The 27,326-nt window shown below is 43.0% G+C and overlaps 1 protein-coding gene across 1 annotated transcript in view; it reads right to left on the reverse strand.

The window, feature by feature from the left end:
* MACROD1 (mono-ADP ribosylhydrolase 1) overlaps nt 1-27,326 on the reverse strand; it is a 229,402-nt gene that overhangs the window by 145,676 nt on the left and 56,400 nt on the right. The window contains exon 2 of the mRNA XM_086939484.1: nt 17,476-17,577. Coding sequence (XP_086795610.1) covers nt 17,476-17,577 — 102 coding nt within the window. The remainder of the gene's footprint in view (nt 1-17,475; nt 17,578-27,326) is intronic.

Genomic DNA, 27,326 nt, shown 5'->3' on the forward strand with positions numbered 1-27,326 from the left:
TATGCTTGAGGAGTCTTGGAATCACAGCAGGACACCATCTCCTGCATACTCACTATGCATCAGGGTCATTCCTTCCGTCATCCTAGTCCAACATAACACAGCAAGGTATATCCCCAGGGGGTACCACATTGGGTATATAAACACCATATCTCTTCTGAAGCAAAAGAGGAGAAAATGACTTCCATGCTGATGCGAAACGCTGAGGTTCCTGCACACAGACGCTCCAGCTCACAGTGGTCTGACATCCCTTGTGGGGTATCCATCTTGAGACCAATATGGGGTCCCACAGTCACTCACTTCAGGTAAACGGGTTGACTTTATCCTAGAGGAATTCTTGGCTTTACACCTACATACATGCTAGGTACACTGAGGTACATCTAGTTAGGGTCGCATCGTAGGAGTAAGCTTTTATTACTGTCATGTTTTTTATATACCTGCCTGTATTCATGGTTTTAGCACAATGGTAGACATCTACCATCCTTTTACTCTGTGGCGCTTACAATCATTTATATCTGTTTCTGTCTTATGGTTGTTTCAGCACACCTATTTGCAGTTAGAATGACGCTGGCTCAATAAATGCTTATTGAAAAACGTCCCCACTGTTTATTCTGTGTATCTCTCTGAGACAAAGTGAGCACGAGTGACTCAGCGAAAAACATTGCACTGTTTCCACGATCCTGAGAGATCAGGGTTGTCATGTTTGATAGTTGCCAAGAACTATTCTCTTCTTGGTAAGAGGGGTTTCTGGTGGCACTGATAGCTAGCTATTATACAGGCTAACATACCCAGTGGGGGTATCTAGAATCATTCTGGACACCAGTCCTACAGGCTATGTTGTCTTAACGCACAGAACCTATATAGGTTTATATGAACTACACAACATTCTGTGACTGATAAAAGCTTGCACTAGTTTGCATTGCTGAAAGTGTTCTGCAGGGAATGGAAGATTTATCTAGTTGCCTTTTATGAGATGGAAATTTGCTTTACTACTACCATGCTGTGCATGTTCTGTGAGGAAGCAAATGTTGCACTACTGCTGCTTCATTTGAACATGTACTGTGATATGAAAAGTCTGGTGCTTCTGCTATAGCTTTACTTCTCCTATGAAGGAGGGAAGCTTGCCTTTTTTTGGCCCAAGGTGTACCTGCTTCCACTGCTTTCAGTGGGATGAAAATGGTGGTATATAAAATGAGTGTGGAATCATTTGCAAGAGGTTTGGACTTCCTAATTAAAGGCACAGCTTAAACATGCAAACTGAAATCCTGCCCTTCACACACTGTGCCCCTAACCAGTATTTGGTTGCCACTATGTGAGTTTTCTCTACTACATCTAGCCATATCACGCAATAACAAAAACATATACCTAAAACAGACCAGACCTATTGACTTTGCCAGTGCTTGTTACCTGTACCAGATAACTGTATAACAATTGTTTTGTTGTAAATAATTTGAATTGAAAATGTTTCAGTAATGAAAATATGAGCGTGCGAGACAAACATTACTAGGATCTGTGGTAGGGGCTTGTGGCTTTGGAAGTGCCTCAGACACGCCCATTGACCCCCGTCATACCACTTTCTTCTGCAGTCTCTGTTAGCCATTCAGAAAAATAAGCCATGCCATTTATAACAATTGAAAACATTGAAATCACCGTAAGAATCCGTCTCTCGGCTTGGGCTAAACATGGCAGCAGCCGCTTGAGCTGCTGCGGTGCTCTGCTCGTGGGCTCCCGTTTAGGACTTGTTAAGACGTTTACCGGGCTGTGTTTTGATAATGCGGCTGTTGGACAAGTAGGGCTACATTACATTGCGTGCTACATAATTTCCGCCAAATGAAGTTCGCTCTCAGGAGAAAGAAAGAAAGCTGGTGATTTATCTTTCTCTCACCCGCTCGTCCATTGACCCCATGCGTCTGGAAGAGGCGTGTCTATCCGTGAAGGCTACCGCTGCGGTGATCTCCCCGGCAGCTGAGGACTTGGTGTGCCAGCGGGAGATCTTTGAAGTAAGCCAGGGGGCTCTGCAGCTGACGGCTGGTTTCTTGGTGTGGAGCCTGGCTGCCCTGGAGCTCTGACGGGGGCGCGGACTCGTGCCCTTCTCCCTGGAAGCCGTGGTGCAGCTGCGTGCCCCGTTTTGGGGGTAGAGGAGACCGGAGGTGCCGCGGAAAGTGCATTAGAGGTGGAGGAGCTGACATTGGATCAGGAGCAGCGTAAGAAAGTGGCGGCTCCGGCGATAACAGCAAGAATGGTGGTAAAGGGGTAGAGGTATACTATAACCTGAGAGGAAATAAGCACAAAACTTGCAAAGGTGAGGTCAGAAAATCTAAAAATAAGCGCACTCAAGACACCAGGTTTTCGGTGGATGTTTGTTTAAGTCTGCCCACGGCTTCTTGTTTGGGTGTAGCGGAGTCTGGGATTAAACAAGAGGAATTTGTGGGGTCCAGTAAAAATATTTATGATAACCCCAGCGCGAATAGCAAAAAGAAGCTTTCCTCCTACTTGACAGGCCAGGTTAAAGCGAAGCGTGCCTATACATGCAAGTCTTCTAAGGGGTCTAAGGGCAAAAATCCCAGCTCAGCGTCGAAAATCACTCCGTCACTGAGGTCATTTTTTAAAGTGATCCCGCAAGTTGTATTACTATCGGACAAAAGCTCTCCCTCTGATAATTTAAGAAAGCCATTAATAGATGTTACAGTCATCGAGGGGGCAGTGAACACTGAGGTTTCACCTAATAATAAGAATACCTTGATTGATATGGTACTACTATCAGATAAAAGCTTTCCCTCTGATAATTTAGTAAAGCCTTCAACTGAGGCTTCAGCTCTTGAGGGGGCAAGGGGTACTGAGGATTCGCCTAATCATAATAATACCTCGATTGAAATGGCCGCAGGTGGTGTAGAAAGCTCAGTACAATTGGGGAGTAGCTTGGAGGTTGGAATAGACCGAGCTGTGGCCGCAGAGAGTGGGGTTGGCGATATTATTGTCTGCACTTCGGGGCACCCCCCCCCCCTTTGGCCTTAGTCCTGGCGCCCCCATTGGCTCCACCTTTTTTGATGGCCCCTTTGTCTTTAACAGCCAGTTCAAGCTTACAAAATACTCAGCAAGGAGCGACATCAGCTATATCAGCCACATCAGCTACATTAGCTACTTCAGCTCCTTTGTTCAGTGTTATATCGTCCAACGACAGTAATGCAGACCTGGTTGCCACACTGCATTCATTTCAGGGAATGTTTGCATCTCTGTCGGCTGATATTAAAAAGGGGTTTGGGACCTCAGCAGCTAATCAGGCAGATATCAGGTGCTTTTGTGAATCCCTGGATAAAAAATTAAGTGATCTCACAGTAAGAACAGAGGTACTTGAGGACAGAGTAACAGGTATGTCGCTATATCTCGATGATGCTAAAACGAATATCACCATGCTTAGAAAAGACAATCAAATTCTTGCAGAAAGGATGGAGACGCTTGAGAACAATGCCCGAAGGAATAATCTCCGCATCTTGAATATCCCTGAAGATAAAGAAAGCTCGGACATTAAGCGGATTGTTATTTCACTGCTGAAAGAAGCGTTGCGATTAGATCAATCAGAGGAAGAACTAGCCCAAGACATCGTATTCATAGAGAGCCATTTAGAAAAAATCCCCAAAGATCCAAGCCCAGAAACGTTTTGGTTAACTTTCATACATACTCCCTTAAAGAAACCATTCTAAATCTGGCCTTAAAGCAGAAATCTGTCAGTGTGAAGGGGTTCAACTTTCAAATTCGATCTAACCTGTCCAGGGTTACTCTGGACAAACAACGGGAGTTTGGGAAAAGGCTTGAGGCTTTCAGAAGCTATGGTGCAGTGGCTCAACTAGTTTTTCCGGCAGCATTGAGAGTTATGTATAACAGCAGTATGCACAATATTAGATCAGTGCAGGCAGCCGATGAGTTACTTATGACTATGGGTAAAGAAAAAGGAGCGGCTAGCTAGGTGAAGCTTCCTTGAGTGGTTATCTAATAATGTTTAGTATCTTTAAAACAAAAAAAACTTAAAGAAAGAGATAAAGGGGAATCTATGTGTATAAAGATGGAAGTAGAGAGTGGAAAAAAAAAAGTGGAAAAAAAAGAGGGGAATAGAGAAGTGAGAGAAAAAAGAAAAACTTAAAAAATGTATGAAATTATGTTTGAAGTAAAATCAGCGAAATATACAATATATATCACAATCAGCACGTAACTCACTTTACATATCACTTAACTTATCACCTAACGCAATATGGATCTCGTAGAGAGTATAGATATGTAGGATAGATCTATTTCTTCCTCACTCTTATCTTTGACAGTTTTTTTTTTCTCTCTCTCTTTTCTCTCTCCTTGTTTTTTTCATCGGGTATAACTAAGGCGGGAGTCCATGACAGGGTGCTATCTTCTGGTTCTTCCAGATAGATAGAACAAGGGTTTCCCATGGGGGAGGGGGGTTAGACAGGGACACTGGGGGGGGGGGGGGGGAGGGGGGGGGGGGTTTGCAGGGGGGAAAAAATTTAAAATGAGTCCTCATTTTCGTTTTATTTTGGCTCTATGCTTGATGTTATCATTGTTGCTACCAAAAGGGTGTGTGTTTGTTCAATTCTCTCTGTTTAGGGGCATATCGCAGATCAGCTCCTTTAAACCTGGGGGTATTAAAAAAGTAAAGATGTGGAAACATCAGTATAATGAGTAAATTGGCTATTCTCTCCTGGAATACTAATGGTTTGCGAACTAGTCCGAGGAAAAATAATATTATGCAATATCTCCGTGATTCTAGTGCGCAGATTATAGTACTCCAGGAGACACATTTGGCTGAGTCTGAAATGCTTGTATTGTTTAAAAGGAATAGGCGGATCGATCTTTGCATAACAACGTCACAATTGATACACACTAGAGGAGTGGCAATCTTATTTAAAAAATCTATTAAAGCGAGATTAGTCTCTAAAGTGGTTGACTCTGGTGGTCGATGGGTTATAGCATCAGTTATAATATCTGGCTCTCCTATCACTATAGTGGTATACTATGGTCCTAATCAGGATGACCCTTCGGCTTTGAAGGCCCTTTTCTCACATCTATATCTATTTCCCGAACCGGTTATCTTAGCAGGTGATTTTAATATAGTCCTGGATCCCTTAGTGGATAAATCACCCTCTAATAGAACTAAAATTTTATCTAAAACCAGGTCTTACCTGCAAGATAGCATGAGGCAGTTAGGATATAACGACATCTGGAGATCTATGCATGGGCTGCAAAGAGGAGTCACATTTCGAAACTACAGATTTCATCACCAGTCTCGAATTGATTTTATTTTGATTACCCAATCTTTAGTTAACCTGGTTAAATCGGTATCCCATCTACCATTTCATCTAACAGACCATGCGGCGATTCTCTTAGACTTAGAAGGGTTTCCTAAGAGCCGATCAAGCAATTGGTCCTTTGATCGTTCATTACTGTCCTCACCCAATATCATTGATGCTCTTAATGTAGAGGTCCAGTTTTTCATGGATGAAAATATAGTTTCTGCCTCTCCAGGTGTTACATGGGATGCACTTAAAGCATTCTTAAGGGGTCTTATAACTAATAAAGCTTCATATAAGAATAAAATCTATAGGGAATCAGTGGCCTCCTTAGAACTGGAGTTGACTAAACTCCAAACAGAAATTGCTAGGCATCCGGACACCCTCTCATCCACAGTACATGAGTGGCAGAATAAAGTGACCATCTTAAAGGGAGAGCTAAGCTCAGTTTTAAATGCTAGGGTTTTAGAGAGATGGGAAGCCAGTAAGCTGGCACATTTTGAGTATGGCGAAGGTGCCAGTAAATTGCTGGCATGGAAGACGAAGACTGAGCAAGTTCGTAATAACATCAACTCAATTACGGCTGGTGGTACAACATCTTCCACTGACGTCGACATTAGGAGAGCGCTCCGTGATTTATTCAGTGAAATACATTGTGAAGATAAGAACGTCGAGCCAAAGCAGGCTGAAGATTGGCTGGCGGGGGTCTCCCTTCCGAAACTGTCATCAGAACAAAGTATTATACTAGAAGACCCTATTTCGTAGGAGGAGGTCAGGCTGGCAGTAGCTAGTAGCAAAAAAGGTAGGGCATCAGGCCCAGATGGTATGCCATCTGAAATTTATAAAGCTCTGATTCCAACAATTCTCCCTTTTCTAACGGAGTTGTTTAATAAGATCCTCCTAGAAGGGATGCCCCCTCCTACATCATGGGATAGCGCCTCGATAACACTGATTCTAAAACCAGGAAAATCAGCAATGAGTTGTGGGTCTTCTAGACCAATTTCTATCTTAAACACAGATTATAAAATCTTTACATCTGTATTGGCAAATAGGTTGGGGGCTGTGGCAACAAACATCTTGCATGTAGATCAAAAGGGCTTTGTAAGGGGGCGTCAGCTGTACGAGTTGACACATGATCTTATAGGAGCCATTGATATGGCGACGGTGGCATCACTTCCTCTTGCAGTGATGACTTTGGATGACACCAAGGCCTTCGATTGGGTTAACTGGGTTTACCTATTGGAGGTCTTGGGAAAATTTAACATCGGCAAAAAATGTAGGCGCGCAGTCAAACTCCTGTATAGAAATACGTCAGCTTCTATACTTGTCAACGGAGAACTATCAGACCCATTTAACATCTCTCGGGGTACCCGCCAAGCCTGCCCCCTCTCCCCCCTTTTATTTGATTTGTATATAGAGCCTTTTGCTAAACGGATTCGAGACAATAGTAACATCAAGTCTTTTGTGTTTGAAGGATGGGAGAGGAAGGTAGCATTGTATGCGGATGATGTTCTCATTTTTACATCTGAATTACGGTCGGCATTTCCGGCTGTAATTGCGTTGGCAGAGGAGTTCGGATACGTATCTGGCTATGAAGTCAATGCTGCCAAGACGGATATAATGGTCTGGAATGACCCTGTGCCAGTGGCAGGGGTACAGCTAAGTCCAGTCCTCCGTTACTTGGGCCTAAATATATACAAGCATATAAACAAGATAGTTCCAGCAAATTTCTCGCTCATTGCCAAAGAATGCCGTAGACTAATCAAATCATGGTCTTCACTTCCGCTATCTTTATTGGGTAGATCCAACCTAGTTAAAATGACTATTTTACCGAAGGTTACATTCTTATTTAACACCATCCCCCTTTTTTTTTTAACCTACAATTATAGCCAAACTCCAAAGTGAAATATGCTCTTTTATTTGGAATAATCGCAACCCTAGAACTGCCTGGAAGAAGATCAGGCGCCGAAGAGAGAAGGGTGGTATGGCGGTGCCCGACCTACAGCTCTATGGGTGGGCCTTTCAAATGTCCCATGCCAAGATGTTGTTAAAATCTCAGATAAACTCGGGATGTGGGTACATGTTTGCTGCATTACTCAGAGGGGAAAAGGTTGCCGACCATGAATTCTTGTTTAAGTATGGGAGGAACAGAGATGGGATGGCTCACAGGAGAAGGTGGGTGGGTGGGAACCAAGAGCTAGAGGAGATTTTAACCATCCAAGAATCAACTACCGATCATATTCCACATCGAATTATGGGGAGGACGGATGGGACACTTGTTATGGGAGGGGGGGTGACTGGAGAGGTAGAGAGAGAGGGGATTGTTGCCGCCCTAGAGCCCACCATCCCACACTCTTCCCCTTATCAAATAGGTACTATTGCTTAGATATGGTGGATTGACATTGTAGCGGTGGTGATAGTAACCAGTATTCTTAATCAGGGGAGGACATGGAATGAGACATCATATCCCCTAGTCCCACCACTGATTCGATGACAGAGTCTGGCCACTCCGAAGCTATAGTGGATAGCTCGGAAGACAACCCGGCAAATTCTGACCAGCCTCTGCCCATTGAAATATCACCAGGAGAAGCAAAGGGAGACTTGGGTAAAAAAATAATGCCACAGGGAAGCAGGATTGACATTGATCCACCAATCATTACTGCTTTTATCCCAGGTACCCCGCGCCTGAAATTAATATCATGGAATGTGGCTGGCCTGGGTAACAAGGTTGAACTACAGGAATGGATTGCCTTTATCAATTCAAAAGATATATGCCTACTGCAAGAAACCTGGGCCGGGACGAGTACTCTTGCCAGGGTTTCGCAGTATTTTCCATCCCCGCAAAATGGGGCGGAAAGGGTCGCCCTTCAGGAGGCCTTGTAACTTTGGTGGCTACCCATCTGGGTTGTTAAGCCACCCGTCTTCCCCTCCATTCAGAAGACATACTAGCAGTATTACTAGAATGGCCAAACTCCCTTAGATTGGCTGTAATAAATGTATATTTGTGGCCCGTAAAAATAGGACGAGAATCACCCACCATCGAGGAACTGTCAAACTTTCTGAATGAAATTCCTAAGGGGACTGAATACGTGGTAGGAGGGGATCTAAATTCTCACTTTGAGCCCCTAGCAGGCCTCTTGGACGGGTCCTCCCTTGAAGAGGACGCAAGGTGGTCAGTACCTCCAATGGTGGCTCCATCGGCTAGAGCATGGACACCCCTTGCCTTACAGATTACCGCTCTGACTCTTAAATATGGTCTTAGAGCGTGCAATGGGCGTACCAAATCTGATATCCCAAGTAATTATACCTTTAATAGACCAGGCAGGGAGTCTAGATTGGATTATGTTTTAGTACAACTACCTTCGTGGCAGCATATTATTGATTTTAAAGTAATAGATAGAACATACAGCGACCATAATGCCCTTGAGCTGGTCTACGCCCTCCCTGGCAAGGAGGGTTCGGACCAATCCACGAGAGCGACTAATGCAGGGCTCTCGCTTGAAAACAATAGAAAAAGAATAAGGTGGGAAAAATTAGTGTCTGGCAGAGAGAATATTCCCAAACTTTACTCTAGACTTATTCCTATATTGGAAAAAGTGGGTGTTTTAAGCAAAAACCTTAGCATACCGGAAACTCGCAAATCACTAGGCTTGGCACATGAGGAACTTATTAAGTCTCTGGCTGCAGACCTTTTTCCATGGGAAATACCAAAGGTGGTAGACCCCATCGCAACTCCTGGTATAACGCCATGTGCCATAAGGCGAAGGGGGATCTGTTGATTAGTATTAAGAAGGGCAAAGGAAGGCAGGAGATACAGGCGAAGAGGAGGGAGTACAAGACACTGATCACGCAGGCCAAGATGGATTGGGACTAAGACAAATGGGAAAACCTGTCAAATGTGCTGGCGATTAGGGACTACCGCAAGTTTTGGAGAATTGTCAATACAGGATCTGAGCATCTAGTATCGGCAATAGAACCAAATATTTCACCTGGGGTATGGAAAGAACACTTCCAGTCCCTCTACACAGAGGAAACTGGAATTACACGCTATACTTCCCCTGAAACCATTACTCACCCCGAGGGCTTCACCTTTACTGAAGAGGAAGTACGAGTTTATCGTCAGGTAAGGCTCCAGGGTTGGATGGTCTCCCTGGTGACCTTTTCATACAAGAGCCTGACGTCTGGGCCCCATACTTGCTGACAATATTTAATGCCATCTTAAAAGGCATGGAGGTTCCTAGCAGTTGGCTGGGGGCAGAGGTAGTCCCGATATTTAAGAAGGGCTCGCCTCTGCTCCCAGCCAACTACAGGCCCATCAGCCTAATAGATGTCTCCCAAAAACTTTTTGGTAGGCTCATTCTGGATCGTCTCCAGAGTTGGCTTGAGGAGACTACTATTCTGAGCCCTTACCAGGCGGGATTCAGGAGGGGGGGTGTCCACAATCGATCAGATATTCTGCCTTAATCTTATTTACTGGAGATCTGCGCTAATCGAGGGCGGCAGCTTGTACACAGTTTTTGTGGACTTGCGAGCCGCCTTCGATTTGGTGCCAAGATCCAGGTTATGGAATGTCTTGGCAGACCTAGGTGTCCCATTGGATATTCTTTCTATTCTGATGAAGTTGCATCGGAATAACTTTGCCCGTGTCAGATGTGGTAAAAATGGTAATCTAACTGAAAGATTCCCCGTTGACAGAGGGGTGAGACAGGGCTGTGTGCTTGCACCGACCCTGTTCTGCCTCTTTGTGAACGGGGTAATCGCCCATCTGACCGGGATTAATGATATTGACGCCCCCAAACTGAACGGCTGCAGGGTGCCTGCAATTATGTTTGCGGATGGCACCCTGCTGTTGTCGAAATCCCCCATGGGAATACAACGCGTACTGGATGGGTTTCTGGAATTTTGTTCAGGGAGGGGTCTTGAGATTAATGTTACTAAAACAAAATATATGATCTTAAACCCCACCCCATCATCACGTCCCAATCCCTCCCTGGGTTCAGCGCGGCTGGAGAGGGTATCTACATTTGAGTACCTGGGAGTAACCCTTAATGAGCACATGACTTGGGGTACACAACAGGTCAGGGCAAACATGAAATTGGTCCAGATAACGGGTGGAATTTCTAGGATGGCGAAGACATAACCTTATCACCCACTTGGCCCTGTTATCCAGATCTACAAATCCCAGGCAAGGGGGGCAGTTATCTATGGAGCAGAGCTGTGGGGCCACACCGCTGCTAAAAACTTAATAAACACAGAAAATAAATTCATCAGGCAGCTGGTAGCTCTCCCCCCAAGTACCCAGTTAATCCCATTGAGAATGGATTTGGGTATTAGGCCAATCGTAGACGAACTGGGTTTAAAACCACTAACTTTTTGGCGGCGTTTATGGAGCAGCCAAGATCTTACCAACTACAGAACGGAGCTCCAGGAGTTTTTAACTCTACCGAAAAACTCTAACATCCCTTGGCTCGGATACATAAAAAGTTCTTGTGAGAGCCTGAACTTATTAGAACTTTGGACTGACCCGGCTAACGCAAGTGTCAGGATCTCTCGCAAAGCGCTGTCAAAGGCGTATTATGACCAAAAGCTGGCCAACACTCTGAGAACAGTGCGTGAGGGATCTTTAACAAATTCATTTATCCAAAGCAAAGACCTGTACCGAATGGAATGTGTTCTGGATAGCATAACTCCTGTGCTGACCAGAAAGTTATTTCTGCAATGGAGATATGGCACACTCCCTCTTAGATCATTCACTAGCTCATGGACTTCCTCCCCGACCACTGAGCACTGCCCGGCATGTGCCCACCCCAAAGAAAATGATCTACATGTGGTCTTTTTTTGCAAAGCCTACAGAAGAATTAGGAGATATTGGCTAATTCCCCTTCTAAAAAATCTGGGATTCAGACAGTTTTTGCCAGCGTACAGAATCTTAAAAACTGAAGTGTCTCCCCAATTGTGTTCGCAGTGGCAAAGTACCTTACAGCCATGTGGTTTATTCGCAACCGTCTCTTGAAAGCAGAACTTGCTTTTCATACAACCTAGTTTTATTATTAATCCTTGTATCTTAATGTGATGATGAATTGACTAATGTGTAACTGTGTATTTTATATGAATGCTCTTTTATGATTTCACTGTCTGTACATCTTTGATGATCGCTAGATCGAAATAAAGATTGGAAATGGTTTAAGTTTGGGGATCCCAAGTTTAAAAAAAAGTAAAACTGAAGGTGTTGAGAGATATATGTAGAACATGGGCTAAACTTAGACGTGCCATTAAAATTGATTATTATTCTTGTAAGGCCCCATTATGGAATTCACCTGGATCCCCGAGCTGGCTTTTGGATAACCTTGCAGTACCACTGCGAGAGGCAGGATTGGTGGTATGGGGTGATCTTTTTGTTGATGGTAGCCTACTCCCGTGGGAGGTATTGAGTTTAAAAATAGGGACTCGGTTTTTCAGGTTCAAATACCTACAAATACAAAGCTGGGCACACTCTCAGATTTCTGTTAAAGGTAGATTTCAGCTAGGGGGCGATAGTATATTAGTGTCCCTCTTAATAGATAAACCCCCATCTAAGAAAGAGGTTTCACTCCGGTACAATCTTTTACTGGATGAAATCGAGGGTGAGTTCCAGTTGCCTGATCTGCTGTGGACCGCACATATTTCAAACATCAGCGTGGAGAACCTGTGGTTTGAGTCCTTTAAGATCATGTGGAACATAGTGAAACCATCTTGGCTACGCCGAAACCATTTGTTCACGTTGCATAGGGCCTATTATTCGCCTCAACGTTTGTCGAAGTTTTCGGATAACTCACCTGTCTCATGCCCTAAATGAGGCATGGTAGCAGCTTCGGATTTGCACATGTTCCTATATTGCCCACTTTTATCACTTTTTTGGACTTCAGTTTGCTTATCACTCTCCACTTCCTTGGGATCCCAAGTTACATTATGTCCTGCTCTTGTCATCTTTGGTGTTTCCCCAGAGTTTCATGGGCCGGCAAAAAATTTACTTTTCTTTTGTATTTTGTTAGCCAGGAGGGAAATATGTAGGAGATGGAAGGATCCGCTACCTCCTACCTTGCTCGATTGGCGCACTTCTGTGCTACAAACATCGAAGTTGGACCTCTCAAGATCAGGAAACGTACGCAAGAGAAATTTCTGGATGTTATTAAAGTGGTAATGGTCCTTTGATTGATCATGTTTTTTTTTTTTTTTTTTTTGTCCCCCCAAGGTCCAGTGATTACGCTGCTTGGCACCTTTTTCCCACGTTTGTCTATACCCAATAAAGTTGACATCGGTATAAGAATGGGTATATGAACGCAGCATGAGACCCTGACGGTTGTTCCAAGGTGGTTTAGTTGGAGTTTGGCAGTACTTACTGAGGGGCAACTTGTGCTGCTTCACTAAGAGCCCCTACCAGTTTATCTGTGACAGTAAGCTCATTTTCATCTCCACATGCTACTATTTGGTCACCAAGGGCGAAATATGAGGAAAATTGAAAACATTGAATTCAGTATACAATTCTGAGATGCCATTAGATGTGCTTGCTTTTTTCAACAGTATTCTGATTTTTTTTTTAAAACAATACTTCACAGACAAATACTGGCAAAGGCAACAACTTGGCAAACACATTATAAAGACTGGACTTAGTGGCTTTGCCAATGCTTGTTTCCTGGAGCTGTGAGTCTACAGCATAGTTCGCCGGTGGAGCAGTACTAATCGAGCTGGAACTAGTATCAGAAAAGTGACAGAGAGGTCATAGATGAGCTTCCGGAGGATTGAGTCAGAGCACAAGTAAGGCTCGGCAGGGGAGTAAGGACCCCCCCCCCCCGTTTAGCAGCTACAGAGGGGGTAGGTTTCTTTACGGGCCACTACTGTCTGCATCTCGGCAGACAAAAGCTCATAATTAACACTATAAATTAATACCAGTGTCAACAGGAAAGCAAAGAAGAACGAAAGATAGGTAAGGTAGATAGAAAAGGGAAAGAAGAAAGGAATATTGAATGGCAGAAAGGGTGAAAGAAAGGTAGAAAAGATGGATGAATGGTTAGATAAATAAGTGGGTAAATGGATGAGTGGGTGAAAGCGGGGGCCAGAAAGTCCATTATGGCTTTAGAGGGGCGGGAATGGGTTGAAGCTGGTAGACCTCCTGGATTTATTCGTGTTATTCTGAAAAATATTACCTTCATTTCACAAAAGAAAATTACGCAAAGTTCACACACCCTTAGTCTAATGGCTATTTTGCTCGTCTGAGGGGTTGGTGTACACCTCATCATTTGCCCGTGGGGCAGAAAATCTGTTTTGACCCTTTGAAGGTGAGCTACTCCACCCCTTCTTTTTTTCCAAATATATAATATGGTGGTCATGTGGGGTTTCTGCCCTCAGGAGGGTGGCAGGAAATTGAGGGTAAAGCCCCCAATGGCCGTCCCAGGGGCTAGAAAGACTGTTCTATCTTCAATATTTGGGGGAACACTTACATTCATGTCAACATTTTAGAAGAGCAAAGTGGGAAATGTAAAAATAATAATCAGGAGAAGTATTTCTCCCATTTACTTCTATTGAGGCCTGAATCGGGTTTATTGGCATGTTAATATGCTTGGGGGCGCAACTTCCCCCACCCCTAGAGTCTAGTGGGTAGATCCTTGCTTGGGGATCAAGGTATCACAGCAATCCTCATGCATAAATCCACTAGCGGGAGGTACGACTACGTTACGTTAAAAATATTTGTACCGCGCACGTTCACCAACGGTTTCATGGCGCTCTTAACAAAAACAACGGTAACCAGGGAGGAGGAGTTACTCAAATGCTGACTGGAATAACAGAGTTTTTAACAGTCTGCGAAAGCAGTCGTAGCTGGGGCAGAGACGAAGTGCAGTTGGAAGGGAATTCCAAGTGGAGGGAGCCAAGACAGAGAAACTCAGCCCTCCATGCTTTTTCCGTCTGCATTTAGGAACCACAAGATAATTAAGAGATGTTGAGCGGAGATCTCTGTGGGGAACGTAACGTGTCAGGCAAGATGAGATGAAGGCGGGGGCGGAATCAGACAGGGCTTTGAAGATGGTACATCCAAGCTTGAAGACGCAGCGTTTGGAGACAGGGAGCCAGTGAAGGTTGCGCAGAAGGGGGGTGACGTGCTGATGTTTCGGCTGGTGGAAGATCAGACGGGCAGCCTGATTCTGCACCAGTTGCAGCCGGTGGAGGTGGAATGCTGGAATCCCCACATAAAGAATGTTAGCATAGTCAAGTCTGGAGGTGATAAGAGCGAGGATGACTAGAATCAAGGCATCTCTGGTGAGGAACCTACTGATTTTGCGAATCCGCCTTAGATGGAAAAAACAGGATGAGGTGACAGAGTTGATTTGTGGTCTCATAGAGAGGTCTGCAGAGATGATCACCCCCAGACTCTTCACAGTGCTCACAGGAGTGGGTGCCGTCCCTAGGGATGAAGGCCAAAAGGTGGAATTCCACGGATTAGAGGAGCCCCCCACTAGTACGAGCTCTGTTTTTGTGGGGTTCAGTTTCAATTGGCTGTGAAACATCCACTCTGCAATAGCCAGCATGGTGGACTGGAAATTAAGACAGGAGGAAGGAAGAGAATCAATAGGAAAGATTAACTGAAGATCGTCCACATAGTTGAAAATTGTGACCGGGGTATTGCGGAAGGAGGCTAAGAGGGGTTGTAGATACAAGTTAAATAATAAGGGTGATAGCGCAGAGCCCTGAGGGACCCCGCAAGTTAAAGATGAGTAGGGTGCAGAGAAAGTGGACAGATGGACTGCCTGAGATCGGTGGTCGAGGAAGGATCTGAGCCAATCGAGGGCCACCCCCTGGATGCCAGCATTGTTGACACGGTCGATCAAGATAGTATGATCGACCGTGTCGAATGCTGCCGACAGGTCCAAAAGGACAAGGGCCTGTGAGATGTTTTTGTCTGCACCTTTCCTGAGGGTATCCATGACGGCTACTATGACCGCCTCGGTGGAATGGAGGGGTCTGAAGCCAGCTTATTGGGCGTCCAGGAAGGAGGATTTCTCGATAAAGGAGCTCAGGCAGCGGGTGACATATGTCTCCAGGATTTTTCCCAGGTAGGGGAGGAGGGAAATCGGTCTGTAATTGCTTAATATTGTGGGATCGGTGTTAGTTTTTTTTAGAATGGGTAGGACGGCTGCCTGTTTGAAGGAGTGAGGGACTTCCCCAGTAGCTAAAGAGTTGTTGAGCAAGGCTAGTGGGGGGCCAGGACAGGCCAGGAAGGCCTCCCTCAAGATCTGAGGGGGGCAGCAGTCATTAGGGGAACCTGAACTGACTTTATGGAGCAATGAAGAAAATTATTTTAGTGAAATTGGCGGAAACTCTGTCAAACGACTAGGGTTCATGGGGGGAGAGGTGAGGGGGACATTGTCTGTCCCCTTTTCAGTGGCACCTCTCCCTCCCAGAACGGTCCTCATGGGGCAGAGAGTTATGTCCCACGGCTACCGTTGAAAGTGAAAGCTGACTGCTCCTGAAGCACGGTCTGCTTTCACTTTTGTTAGCGTGATGTCAGTAAGCTGTGCGCACTGCATATCACAGGTACAACAAAAACAACTCAGGGCGCCAGGGAAGCTCCTCTCCCGTTCTGAATTGTCAAAAAAATAATCCTTTTGGTGCTGACCAAGATCTTCTGCACAAGGAAGCGCAGAAGTAGCACATGTGCAACATATTGGGCATGGTGAGGCTACCTGCAATGAGAGATTAAAAAGGAAGGCCACCTGAACTCAGTGCATTTAAAGACATATTTTGAAGGGAAAGGGACAAGAGAAGCCACCAGCACAGAGAAGATGAACAGAAAAGTAACCAACTTGGGGCGGGGAGCAGTGCACACCTAAAACCCTGAGAGATGGGCCAGCCCACACTTGGACGTGTAGGGAGATTCTTTTTGTGTGGATGTAAAGGCAAAGTTGGTGCAAGGAATGGTCTCTGTGGATAAACGTCCTTAGAACCCATAGAAGCAAGCCATGAGCAAAGTGAGGTAAAACTGCAACCCAAAAAAACACAATTGTGGGCCGCAAAATTTCAAATTTGGTGATGTAAAATTTGCTAATCCACTCTATGCAATATCCTAGCGACAATCAGTGCACCATACACAATACAATCACATTCACATAATAGGCGATCCTTTGAGGTGAGCAGATTTGGAGTGTCAGGGTGTTATGGAGTGTTGTTTATAAAAAATCTGCTCTCCACCTAAATCTAGGGAACTGCCTAGGGTTCCCTGCTTATCCCGTGCGTTGAATAAACTGGTCCTGTAGAGATTTCACATAATCTCTTACGTTTGGAACTATGAAGATGCAAAATGCCTTTGATCTGAACGTGGATCTTTCCTTTTTTCTTTAACTATGCATAAACTGATTTTTGTAGCCAAATTAAACTGTAAAAAGAACAACCTAGAGGCTGAAAAGTATAAAGCATTTTTATTGGCCCTTCTGTTTTAAATGCAAAATCATAGATGTTACTCACTTTAAAAGAAATATTAAATGCTCTTGAAAAACAACAAAGATCCCACAGTGCATTTTAATACACACATTTACAAAAATGTGTATCACAATTCCGAAATGTAAACTATTAACATATGAACATTTTAAATAACAAAGTAACAAGAAAATCAACGCTCCTAATTAATGTTATTCATGTTGTTTGCTTTCCCATAAATTAATGAAATGTGTGGCATTTGTTACATAATTATATAAGAAAGTCGATTTGTTACATTCCAAAAAAGCCTCTATGGTGCTTTTTTCACTTTAGTAAGCGAATTCGAGCACATGTGATACAGAACAGCTGCTAGGAGACCCCACATGTTTCTTGTTGGACAAAAACAGCTGAAAAGGATACATTACAAAACGAAAGCTAATGGTACGAGTCATTGAAGTCAATGGCATTCTACTGTACAACCAGCTAGCTTCCTTTCATGAAGCCTATTACCTCTCATTAATAGGAACTTTTCTTCAAAACGTCCTTTACATAAGATGATCTCTTGGAACAAAATGCGCATGTTGGGTCACTGATCCAAACATCCACTTGTTCATAATTAGTTTTGTTTGAAAAATAACGTTAAAATAGATCGATCTTCCACTATCATTCACTTCCCCTCCATTTCCTCTCACACTCCCTGAAGGAGAGGCTGGGCAGTCCCCATTGTCCCCTGACTCACTTTTAGCCGTGTCCTTCCACGTAGGTATTTGCTTCAGCCTGAGGAAATCCTTCTTGCTGTAGAGTTCTTGCCTCTGCTTGCTGCTGAGGCCCTTCAAATAAGCTGCATTGGGAGAGAAACCAGAGAGTTGTCATTAAAAGCAGCAGCCTTCTTGAAGAGAAGTCACAGCACAAGAGATAACAGGCGCGGCTTCTTCTCTACTCTTATTTTTAATATTAGTAGCACACTATTCTTACAAACCTACAATCAAATATGAAAAACAAGCTACAATCGATAAAATATTCAACTTCCATGACAAAACAAGAAGAATCGCACAAATCACATGATGTTCTATGGTTTGAAACGAAAAGTGCATTTCTGAAACAAATGCAGTTATTTTAGGTACAAAATATACCGTGTTGACTGTCCAAAAGGCTCATCCGTTACATGTTTTGTGCTAAATAAATGAGCATGAATGGTTGGAAATAACGGAAAATGCACCAAGAAATTTCCAATAAAAAGGTGTCCGCCAGGGATGCATCCTTGCCCCGTTTCTTTTCAACTTATATATAAACGGAGTGGCAGATCACCTGACTAAGTTGCAAGTAGATTACCCCAAAATCAATGGCATGGCAGTGCCAATATTACTTTATGCAGACGACGCTGTCATAATGTGAAGAACACAAATAGGTCTGCAGAAAGCACTGACTGGTTTTTCCTCATTTATGGGTTCAAGAGGACTTAGGATAAATGTGGGAAAAACTTTCACGATGTGTTGCACGTCAAAAAACAAAGTAGACTGTAACACTTTCTTGAATAAAACAAAGATAAGCTTGACAAAGACTTTAACCTATTTGGGTATAGTTTTTAATAATAAGGGATCATGGAACACAGCCATCAACACACGTAACTTGGCCTTTTGTCGAGAAATAGGCGCTCTGAAGAAATTTGCTAGAAAATTGGGCGGTAAGCCGGTCCAGATCCTGCTCAATATTTACGCAGCGAAATGGGTCTCTACTGCGACTTATGGCGCAGGAATCTGGGGCATGGCAGACTGCAGAGAGATTCAAATCAGCGAGAATGTTTTTTTGAGATATTTATTGGCAGTGCCCAGATCTATCTCTACTACCATCTGCCACAATTAACTTGCTCGGGTCCATATCACTGACATAATCAAGATAAGTCCAATAATGCTTTGGCCCAAGATATGGACCTCTAGTGAAACAGATTTCTGCAAGGATGTTATTAGAGACTGTATGGATCTAGCAGCCTCAAAAAACATATTGTGGCTTTCCTACGTTAGTAAATTTCTAAATTCTATAGGCCATTCAGATTGTTTGAAAATCCTACCTCATGTTCTTTAATTTAGAAAAAGGCGTTAAAAGAATGTTGTCTTGGTTTGCTGGATGATAGGCGTTCCTATATAGAAGGAAATAAGCCAAGTATTTCCCACCATCATCTTTTATTGTGCGGAGTAGGTATACAATTATATTTATCACCACTATACTCCGCCTACACGAGACTACTACTAACAAGGATGAGGACTGAATGTTTTTTTAGGCTGATAACATTCCCTACTGTAAATGATTGGTCTGCTAAATTAACTAATTGCCTGTGTGACGATGTTTCAAACCAATCAAATATCCATTGCATTTTATTCTGTAAATATTATGAGTGGGGAAGAAAGAGACATCTGGTTCCGCTGTTAAAAGTGTGGGGCCTTAGGCAATGCAGACCAGCCTTGATTAAATTATACATGTTACAGGATGATGTTACTGTCGCAGCAGTAGACAAGTTTCTGAAATACATTGTAAAATGTAGAGCGTCGATGGACTGAACACTTTTTATATAACCATATTTTATTTGTATTGTTTTCTGGTAAATACCTCATAGTAGGTTTTTATTAATTGTATACATTTTAACCACTTGTACAATGTATTAAATGTATAGAAATGTCTTTTTTAGAAAAAATTGTATTTAAACGCGCTTTTATGGTTTTTATTTTCAAAAATCGAATAAAGCTATCTTTGAATTGAATTGAGCATGAATGGTTAATTTTAAATCACTAGTTACATTCCTACGCTGTAATTCGGAAGCGGACGAAAAAAGGACAAAGAAATAATGAAGAAATCATGAAGTAACTGAAATGGCTAGCCGAATATTACATGTGAGTAAATCTAAGTCGAGTTCAAACAGACATTGGGAAACTAACAGGTATGGCCTTGGAAAGCTGGTGCAAAGGATGCTTTTTAATGCAACAATGTGCCCCAGAACAAAAACATGTCGCCTAAAGGTGGCTGCCACATGCTTGTAATAAATATTGTTTTAAACAAATGGCATGTAATTTTAATATAATGGTACAGGAGGTGCACAGCAGGCAGAAGTATTAGATATCAAGTAAGGAAACTTTTACTTTTCATTAACTTCACAGGGAAATGTGATTGTTACCGAGGCAAAGAAAGGGTATCATTGAAGAATGTGATGAAAAAATATTGGAAATGTAAAGTATTGTCCTATCAGCCCTTGCGCTGACATGCGCTCAGCTGTTTAGGTGGATGTGTATATGTAATCGGGAACAATAATATCACTGACAGTGCAAGACAGCCAATGGCTGCAGTGGGCTGAACTAATGCTCTATGCTGTATGCTACGGTGGGCAGAGCAAAATGTGAAGGGCAGCTGACTAGATCACTGCAGTGAGAGGACTGACCCAAAGCCCATCTATGTATCTATGAATTCTTACTTATAATTTTTGTATTAAACATGGCTAGCACACAGCTAACCCAGTCTCTAAGCAGACCAAATTAACTAGCATTAGCTAAGACAACTGGTCTCATCATCACCTTTCAAAGATGTTGGCCAACTTTTTGACTTTGTCAATGCTTGTTGCAGATATTGAATAAAGTTAAATTGAAAATGAACTAGAGTCATTCAATGATGTAACTTTTTTTAAAACAAGCCATGGTTTACACAAAAATGGCCTTTCTTCAGTGTTGTTGCAATGGATTTGTAACTCATATGTCTGATGGTAAAGCTTTTATTTCTTTTTGCTATGGTTTAACTGAAGAAACACTTATCTGAAAGGGAATGGAGTGACAGCTTAATCATTTGTAGGAGTAAAGATATATGGCCTGATTTAAATTGGTAAATTTACACATACAGATTTACTCATGACTACATTTATTCTTCCACCTAGGTGTAAATCTACACTTTTTTGCAATTCACCATTTCCAAGTGCAGATGTATAGACTTACCTGTCTCCACCTCCTGAAAGTAGGAGGCAGAGGTATCTAAGACTAAATTTATGATGGTAAAGACAATACCAGTAACTTTACACACATAGGCAGACATCACCACCACCACCAGGGCGTAGTTCTCCATCACGAAGGTAGTGATCTACATCATTAGGGCAGAGATATCCACCACTGTGTTAGAGATCCTCCTAGGGTAAATCCATACTAATATAATAAAGAGAGAGCCCAAACCTTTGAGGCGGGTAATCTCAGGAACCACAGCACCAATCACAACACCCAATACAGCGTTGGAAAGGGCAGTTGCAGCAGAAGGACATAGGCTATGCAGACGCCCGCCATATACATTTAACCACATGGCTGCTGGGCGTTTTCCCCCCCTGTGCTGGAAAATGCCATTTTAGTGGCACCATGACGAGCTCAGCTCGTCATCAGCACACGACACCCGTGGGTGATGACGAGCTGAGCTCGTCATCAGCATCGAAAGGGTTAAAGAACCGTGCCAGCAAAGTAGTCCCTTGTGGGCGTGTCTGCGTTGTGCTGTGGGTGTGTGCTAGGGGCGTGACAAATGCTGGGGGCGTGTGGTACGTGTCGCCCTTCATGCCATGTCTCATATCGTGTGCTAATCCCACCCTGCTCCCTTTAAATACCCCTGCACCCCATAATCATAACCCACCCTTCTTACTCCTTAAAATACCCCAACACCCTTAAACACTAACCCATCATAACCCTATAAATATACCCTGTACCCCAAAACCCAAACCTATCCCTTAACCCTAAAAATACCCCCGTAACTCAAAACCCAAACCTAGCCCTGAACCCTATAAATTCCCCAGTACCTCAAAACCCAAACCTACCCCTGAACCCTAAAAATACCCCTGTACCCCAAAACCCAAACCTAGCCCTGAACCCTAAAAATACCACTGTACCCCAAAACGCAAACCTACCCCTGAACCCTAAAATACCACTGTACCCCAAAACCCAAACCTAGCCCTGAACCCTTAAAATACCCCTGTACCCAAAACCCAAACCTAGCCCTGAACCCTAAAAATACCCCGGTACCCCAAAACCCAAACCTACCCCTAAACCCTAAAACTACCCCTGTACCACATAACCCAAAACTATATCTGAACCCTTAAAATACCCAAACACCCCAAAACATATACCTCAGTACCCCAAAACATATACCCCTATACCCATACTTACCTTATCCAAACATTAAAAAAAAACATGCTTTTACCATTCATGCATTTACAACGAATTTCGTTGTGAATGTACGCGTGGTAAAAGCATATGAAATGTAATGCCATGCGTTATAATGGCATTGCGGAGTCATGGTACTTTCGTGATGAAAGTATGCGGAGTGATGATGGTATGCAGAAAGAAAGTTGTGGAATAATGGGTGTTTACCCTCCCCCGGTAAGTACATTGGTGGCACGGCGGCCCACATCTCCAGCTACATACATATATATTTTTTCACCACCCATTTGAAAAATGTACAGGTCTCTCTCATTGATGGCCAGTACCAACATACAGTTTTAGACACACCTCCCGCCACAAGTTCCAGAATTGCGAACTTTAGAGCTGAGGAGCTAAGTTTGAATCTCTGCATCAGCTCAACATACTGTGATTCCAGGCAAATCGCTTTGTCTCCCCGTGCCTACCACTAATGAATGTGTTCTTCTGTAATGTAAATTGTGCTCATGCCATGTTGTCGAGTTCGCGCTATATAATATTGCAAGGAAAAATAAAGTAGGGAAACTCGAGTTCACACACTACTGAACGCGCACTCTTAAGTGCATCAGCAGTGCCCTGTGAATCGGAGCGTTTCACAGGCCTGTCACAGATAAGAAATGCCATCTAAACGAAATCCTACAAAACAATATACTATTGGCCGGCAGCAATTCATACCCGGACAACGTCGGGACGGGCTGCTAGTTATAGATAAAAGTAATACTGTTTACTATTTTAAAATATATATATTAAATATTTTTATGTAAAATAAAATTGTAATTGTTTGTAAATGTTTTTACTGAAATATAAGTAATAAAAAAATGACAGCACAGTAATTCAAACCGTTTATTAAATATTTAAAATACATGACTTTAATTTATATACATTTTCTAAACGAAATGTATTAAAAAAACACACTAGGGGAGCCCCTACGGACAGCAAATTATTCCTTGCACTTTACCGCACTCGTCACTTTACCGGGACTTCAGCATCCAGCGTCCCAAGCGCCAGAAGGCACCAACTCAGATTTCAAGCGCCAGGTTGCGCATAAAAGTGGCCTCAGGCTCCCACAGCACGGTAGCCCCTACGGACAGCAACTTATTCCTTGCAGTTTCCCGCACTTGTCACTTTACCGGGACTTCAGCATCCAGCTTCCACATTACACAGGGAACTAGATAGGGGTGTCCATGCTCTCCCCTCTTATTTGCACTCTACATAGATCCCCTAATCCGGAAAACTGAGGCCAATATAGCAATTCAACCCATTCGGCTTCAAGGCCTTGATACCGAAATTTTGGGGTATGCAGATGATCTGGCCATAATTACACCTAACCCCCATGAAGCCCTAATAGAGATTGAGGCAAAGCACTTTGGGGTGGTTTGGGGTTATCTGCTTAACCAGGAGAAGACACAAATTGTTGTAAACAGTAAGATCAGCCTGTCAGGTCCACGGGTGACGAAATCTGCAGTGTATTTAGGGGTCACCATAACCTCCGAACTGTGCAAAATGGTGGAGGAAAACTTGGCCCTTACAATACGAAAAGGGAAGAAAGGCCTAGATAGGTTGAATAATTTGCATCTTTCAATTGTCGGACGGTGCAATATCATTTAAATGATATTCCTCCCAAAGTTTCTGTACTTTTTCAGAACAATTCCTCTAGAGTTTGAAAATCATTGGTTCAAAGGGATGGAAAGATTGGTCAACAAGTTTATATGGGCACACGGAGAGACGAGAAGGGCGCTTAGGTTCATGTCCCTCCCCAGGAAAGGGGGAGGGGCGATCCTAGACTTAAAAATGTATTATTGGGCAGGATGTACGTTGTTACCACGTGATGTATTACATCGCTGTACTTTACAACGCGTCTTTTACAATGCAAGTCGTTACCACGACTTGCGCTGTAGGGGTGCTGGACTTAGGAATAGTTACATTTACTATTCCAACACCAGCCTACGTATAGTAGGGAAGGTGTTGGAATAGTAAATCTACTATTCCTTAGCCTAGAGCGCCCTCCAGCGCAAGTCATGTTTACGACTTGCATTGTAAAAGACGCATCGTAACTGCACTGCAGGGTAACATCCGCGTTGTAAAGGATGTTCCCCATTGGGCAGCAGTTATTCAATATATCTGGCATCTGCTTGGAGGAAAGGTTGTGGATCGGTGGAGAAGTGATGCCCCCCAAGATATATATGTTGCTATTAGGGAAAGAAGCCCCTCCAGTTGGCTTCTGAGATACAATGAACCTAGCTACCACAAAAAAGTTACATTTAAGATCTTAGTGGCGGCATCCTCTGTTTGGACTATTGTTAGAAAAAAGTTAGAATAGGAAGGATGAATTTCTATACCCCGCTCTATGGAAATCCGTCATTCCCAGAAATATTACATGACGGTGTCATGTTGCAATAGGATGCACTAGGAGTGGAGAAGATGGGGGACCTGCTCGATTTGTGAGGAGTAATACCATTTGAGAAGGTCTAGCAGCTTTTCAATATTGACCGTAAAGAATTATTTTAATATCTACAGATTCAGAGCTATATTGTGAAAAAGGGAGGGAAAGAGCTTTTTCCAAAGAATCCACAATAGAGGCGATAAGAGATCCAGAGGGCTGCACCATCACCCAGATATATGGAGGGATGAGACAATTGATGGTTGATGATCTAGAGAAACATTGTGAGAAGTGGCAGCAAAAGCTAGGTATCGATGGGGCTGAGTTCTTTGATTCTCTTATACTGGGGCATTCCATATTGAGAACGGCTTGGCTTCAAGCACAGCACTATAAAACAATCTTTTCATTATATTATACGCCAGCCAAGATCGCCCAGTGGGGTGGTAGAGAAGGAACTCTTTGCCCCCGATGTTGTAGGGCTGAGGCCGACATCTTTCATATGTTTGCTTCCTGTCCGTTTTAGAACCTCCAAAGACAGCTATTGAAGAATTCTTGATGCAATCTATGAGGATTAAAATAAGATTTACAGAAAATGTAATGTTATTAGGGGTTACGAAGGAAGCAGTGCTGATGGCGCAACAAAAGTTTGTCTTTGTGGTCATGGCAGTAGTTAGAATATGTATTCTTCTGCTTGGCTAGATCCTGGCCCACACTCATTCCAACAGTGGCTTTTAGCAATCTATAATCTCGAAATGGGTATATATGAAAGGAAAGGATGGAAGGGCTAGGGAAACGCATTTGGGCCCTCATGTATAACTGGGAAATTGATAGTGAGGTGAGGCAAGCCACAGCCTAAATGGTTTAGAGGCTCCGGTGTATCAACTACAGCCTAGTATTGTTATTTTTTAGTTCACGTTTTGAAGTTTCTAAAAAGTGCTTTTGTTCTCTTTCTTAACCTATTTATCACTAGCAGTGTTTCCTCATGTATGTATTCATTTATTCTTGGATGTATTTATATGAACGTATTTAACTGATGGTGGCCCAAAAAAAAAGGAAGAGCAGGAAATCAAACCACTCACTGTTCCCTCCCCCTACTCGCCTAAACAGATTAATTACCAGGTGTCTAGCTTGGGAAATTGAATCAATTTCCTTTTCCATTCCAAACCCGGTCACTACGGCTCTGCCCATGTATAAGTTTGAAAATAAACCCTCTCTCTTTAATCAAACTCATCTCCAGAATAGAGGCCCTTTTGAAGTTGATACAGAACACTAAACTTGTTGTCTTTTGCCTAGTGTTTTTAGGCGTTCCTTCCTCCAACAAGGAATTGTGTTAACATAGGTTGACACTTTCTGAACATCCAAACTGCATGAATCCCATCTCCCCAAAATTAGATCCAAGCCTACGCTCATCTAAGGCGGGCCTGTTTTACCCGCCTGAGTGAGCTGGTCTCTGAATTGTAGCACCCCCATCTGACAAAGGGCAACCAGAGGACCTCCACAGTTGACCTTGCAGCTCTTTCATGCTGTCCTCATCAAACTCCAATGGACAACTTCGGTACTCCAACAATATGGAGAAATGCAAGTCAGCTACCTTGGAGTGCAGACCATGCTTAGCGGCGGACCTTGTTTTCACCAGTATGAGTTTTATGTTTGAGGGTTTCTCACTCAATCAAAAAGATGATCTGAACTTAATGTTTATGGGCGTTGGGCTACTTTAAAAAAACTAAAAACCAAAGGGGTGAGCAGGGAAGGTTGTGTAAAAGTTGCACAGGACTGTCCTCAAAGAATAGCTTTGACCCACTCTAAGCAATTAGCAGAAATTATGGACCAAACTGCAGATTGCACAACAGTCTGATCTTTAAAATGTAAAACAGACAACCTAACCCTAAAACTATCTCTAAATATCCCTGTTCTTCCTAATTCCTGATGCTAAGGTGTTTAATCCCCTGATTACTTAATGGTAATCTTCATTACTCTTAGTACTACTCGTCCTCATCTTGGTCAGTAGTCATGCATTGAATCTCAACTCAACACAGGAAAACGATGCTAATGCAAAACCTCACCCACCTGCTCTGCTACTGGGTGTTATAAAGGCACTAGCAGGCACATGCATCAAAAGAAAAACCGGTCGCAAACGGGCAGATTCTCAGAATCTGCCCCTTTGCACCGGTATTTTTGCATTTGGGATGCATCATCCTACATGCAAAAAACACAATTTAAGTAATCTCTAAATAGCAATTACTTTTAAATTGCGATTGCATTTAAGGAATCGCAAATGGAGATTCCTTAAATGCAATGCATTAAAGAAAAAAAATAGCGATTTGATTATAGGGGGGGCGCAAATTACCATGAAGTTGATCTTCATTGTAATTTGCAAAAACTTTGAAAAATGCACTTTTGTGCATTTTTCAAAGTTTCAGTTTGCGCACACACATGCCCTTAGGGCATGTGTGTGCGCAACATATGTGTACAGATCAATTTCAGGGGTGCAACAGAGTGTCCTTTTGACACCCTTGCACCCTGAAATTGCATGTGCAATTTGCAAGGACCTATTGGTACTCGCAAATTGCTCATTCAATTTCCCATTTATTCCTATAGGCCCATAGGAATGAATGGGAAGCCATTCCTTATTTGTGAGTCGCAATTTGCAAGTCGCAAATAAGGAAAGTGTAGGAATCGTTTTTTACACAGATTCCTACATACATAGGCTTTTGCGAGTCCTTAATTGCGATTCCTTCATTATAGAAATTAAGGATTCGCAAAATCCTACCTTGATGCATGTGCCTGTACGTCCTTTACAGTCATCCACGTCATTAGCATACCATGTAAATTTAATTCATAACACTGAATATGAAAATTTATGAGAGAAGAGAAGTTGCACACATATCAACATGTTTTGCTCTTTTCAGTTTCCCGGAGATTATAATGATGAATGAAAGTGTTGGTTGAAGCCTACGTTGTTGTTCCGCAAATTTCAACTAATGGAATACCTTGAAATTCTATCCA

This window comes from Lissotriton vulgaris, chromosome 9, assembly GCF_964263255.1.
Source record: "Lissotriton vulgaris chromosome 9, aLisVul1.2, whole genome shotgun sequence".
Classification (NCBI taxonomy): Eukaryota; Metazoa; Chordata; class Amphibia; order Caudata; family Salamandridae; genus Lissotriton; species Lissotriton vulgaris.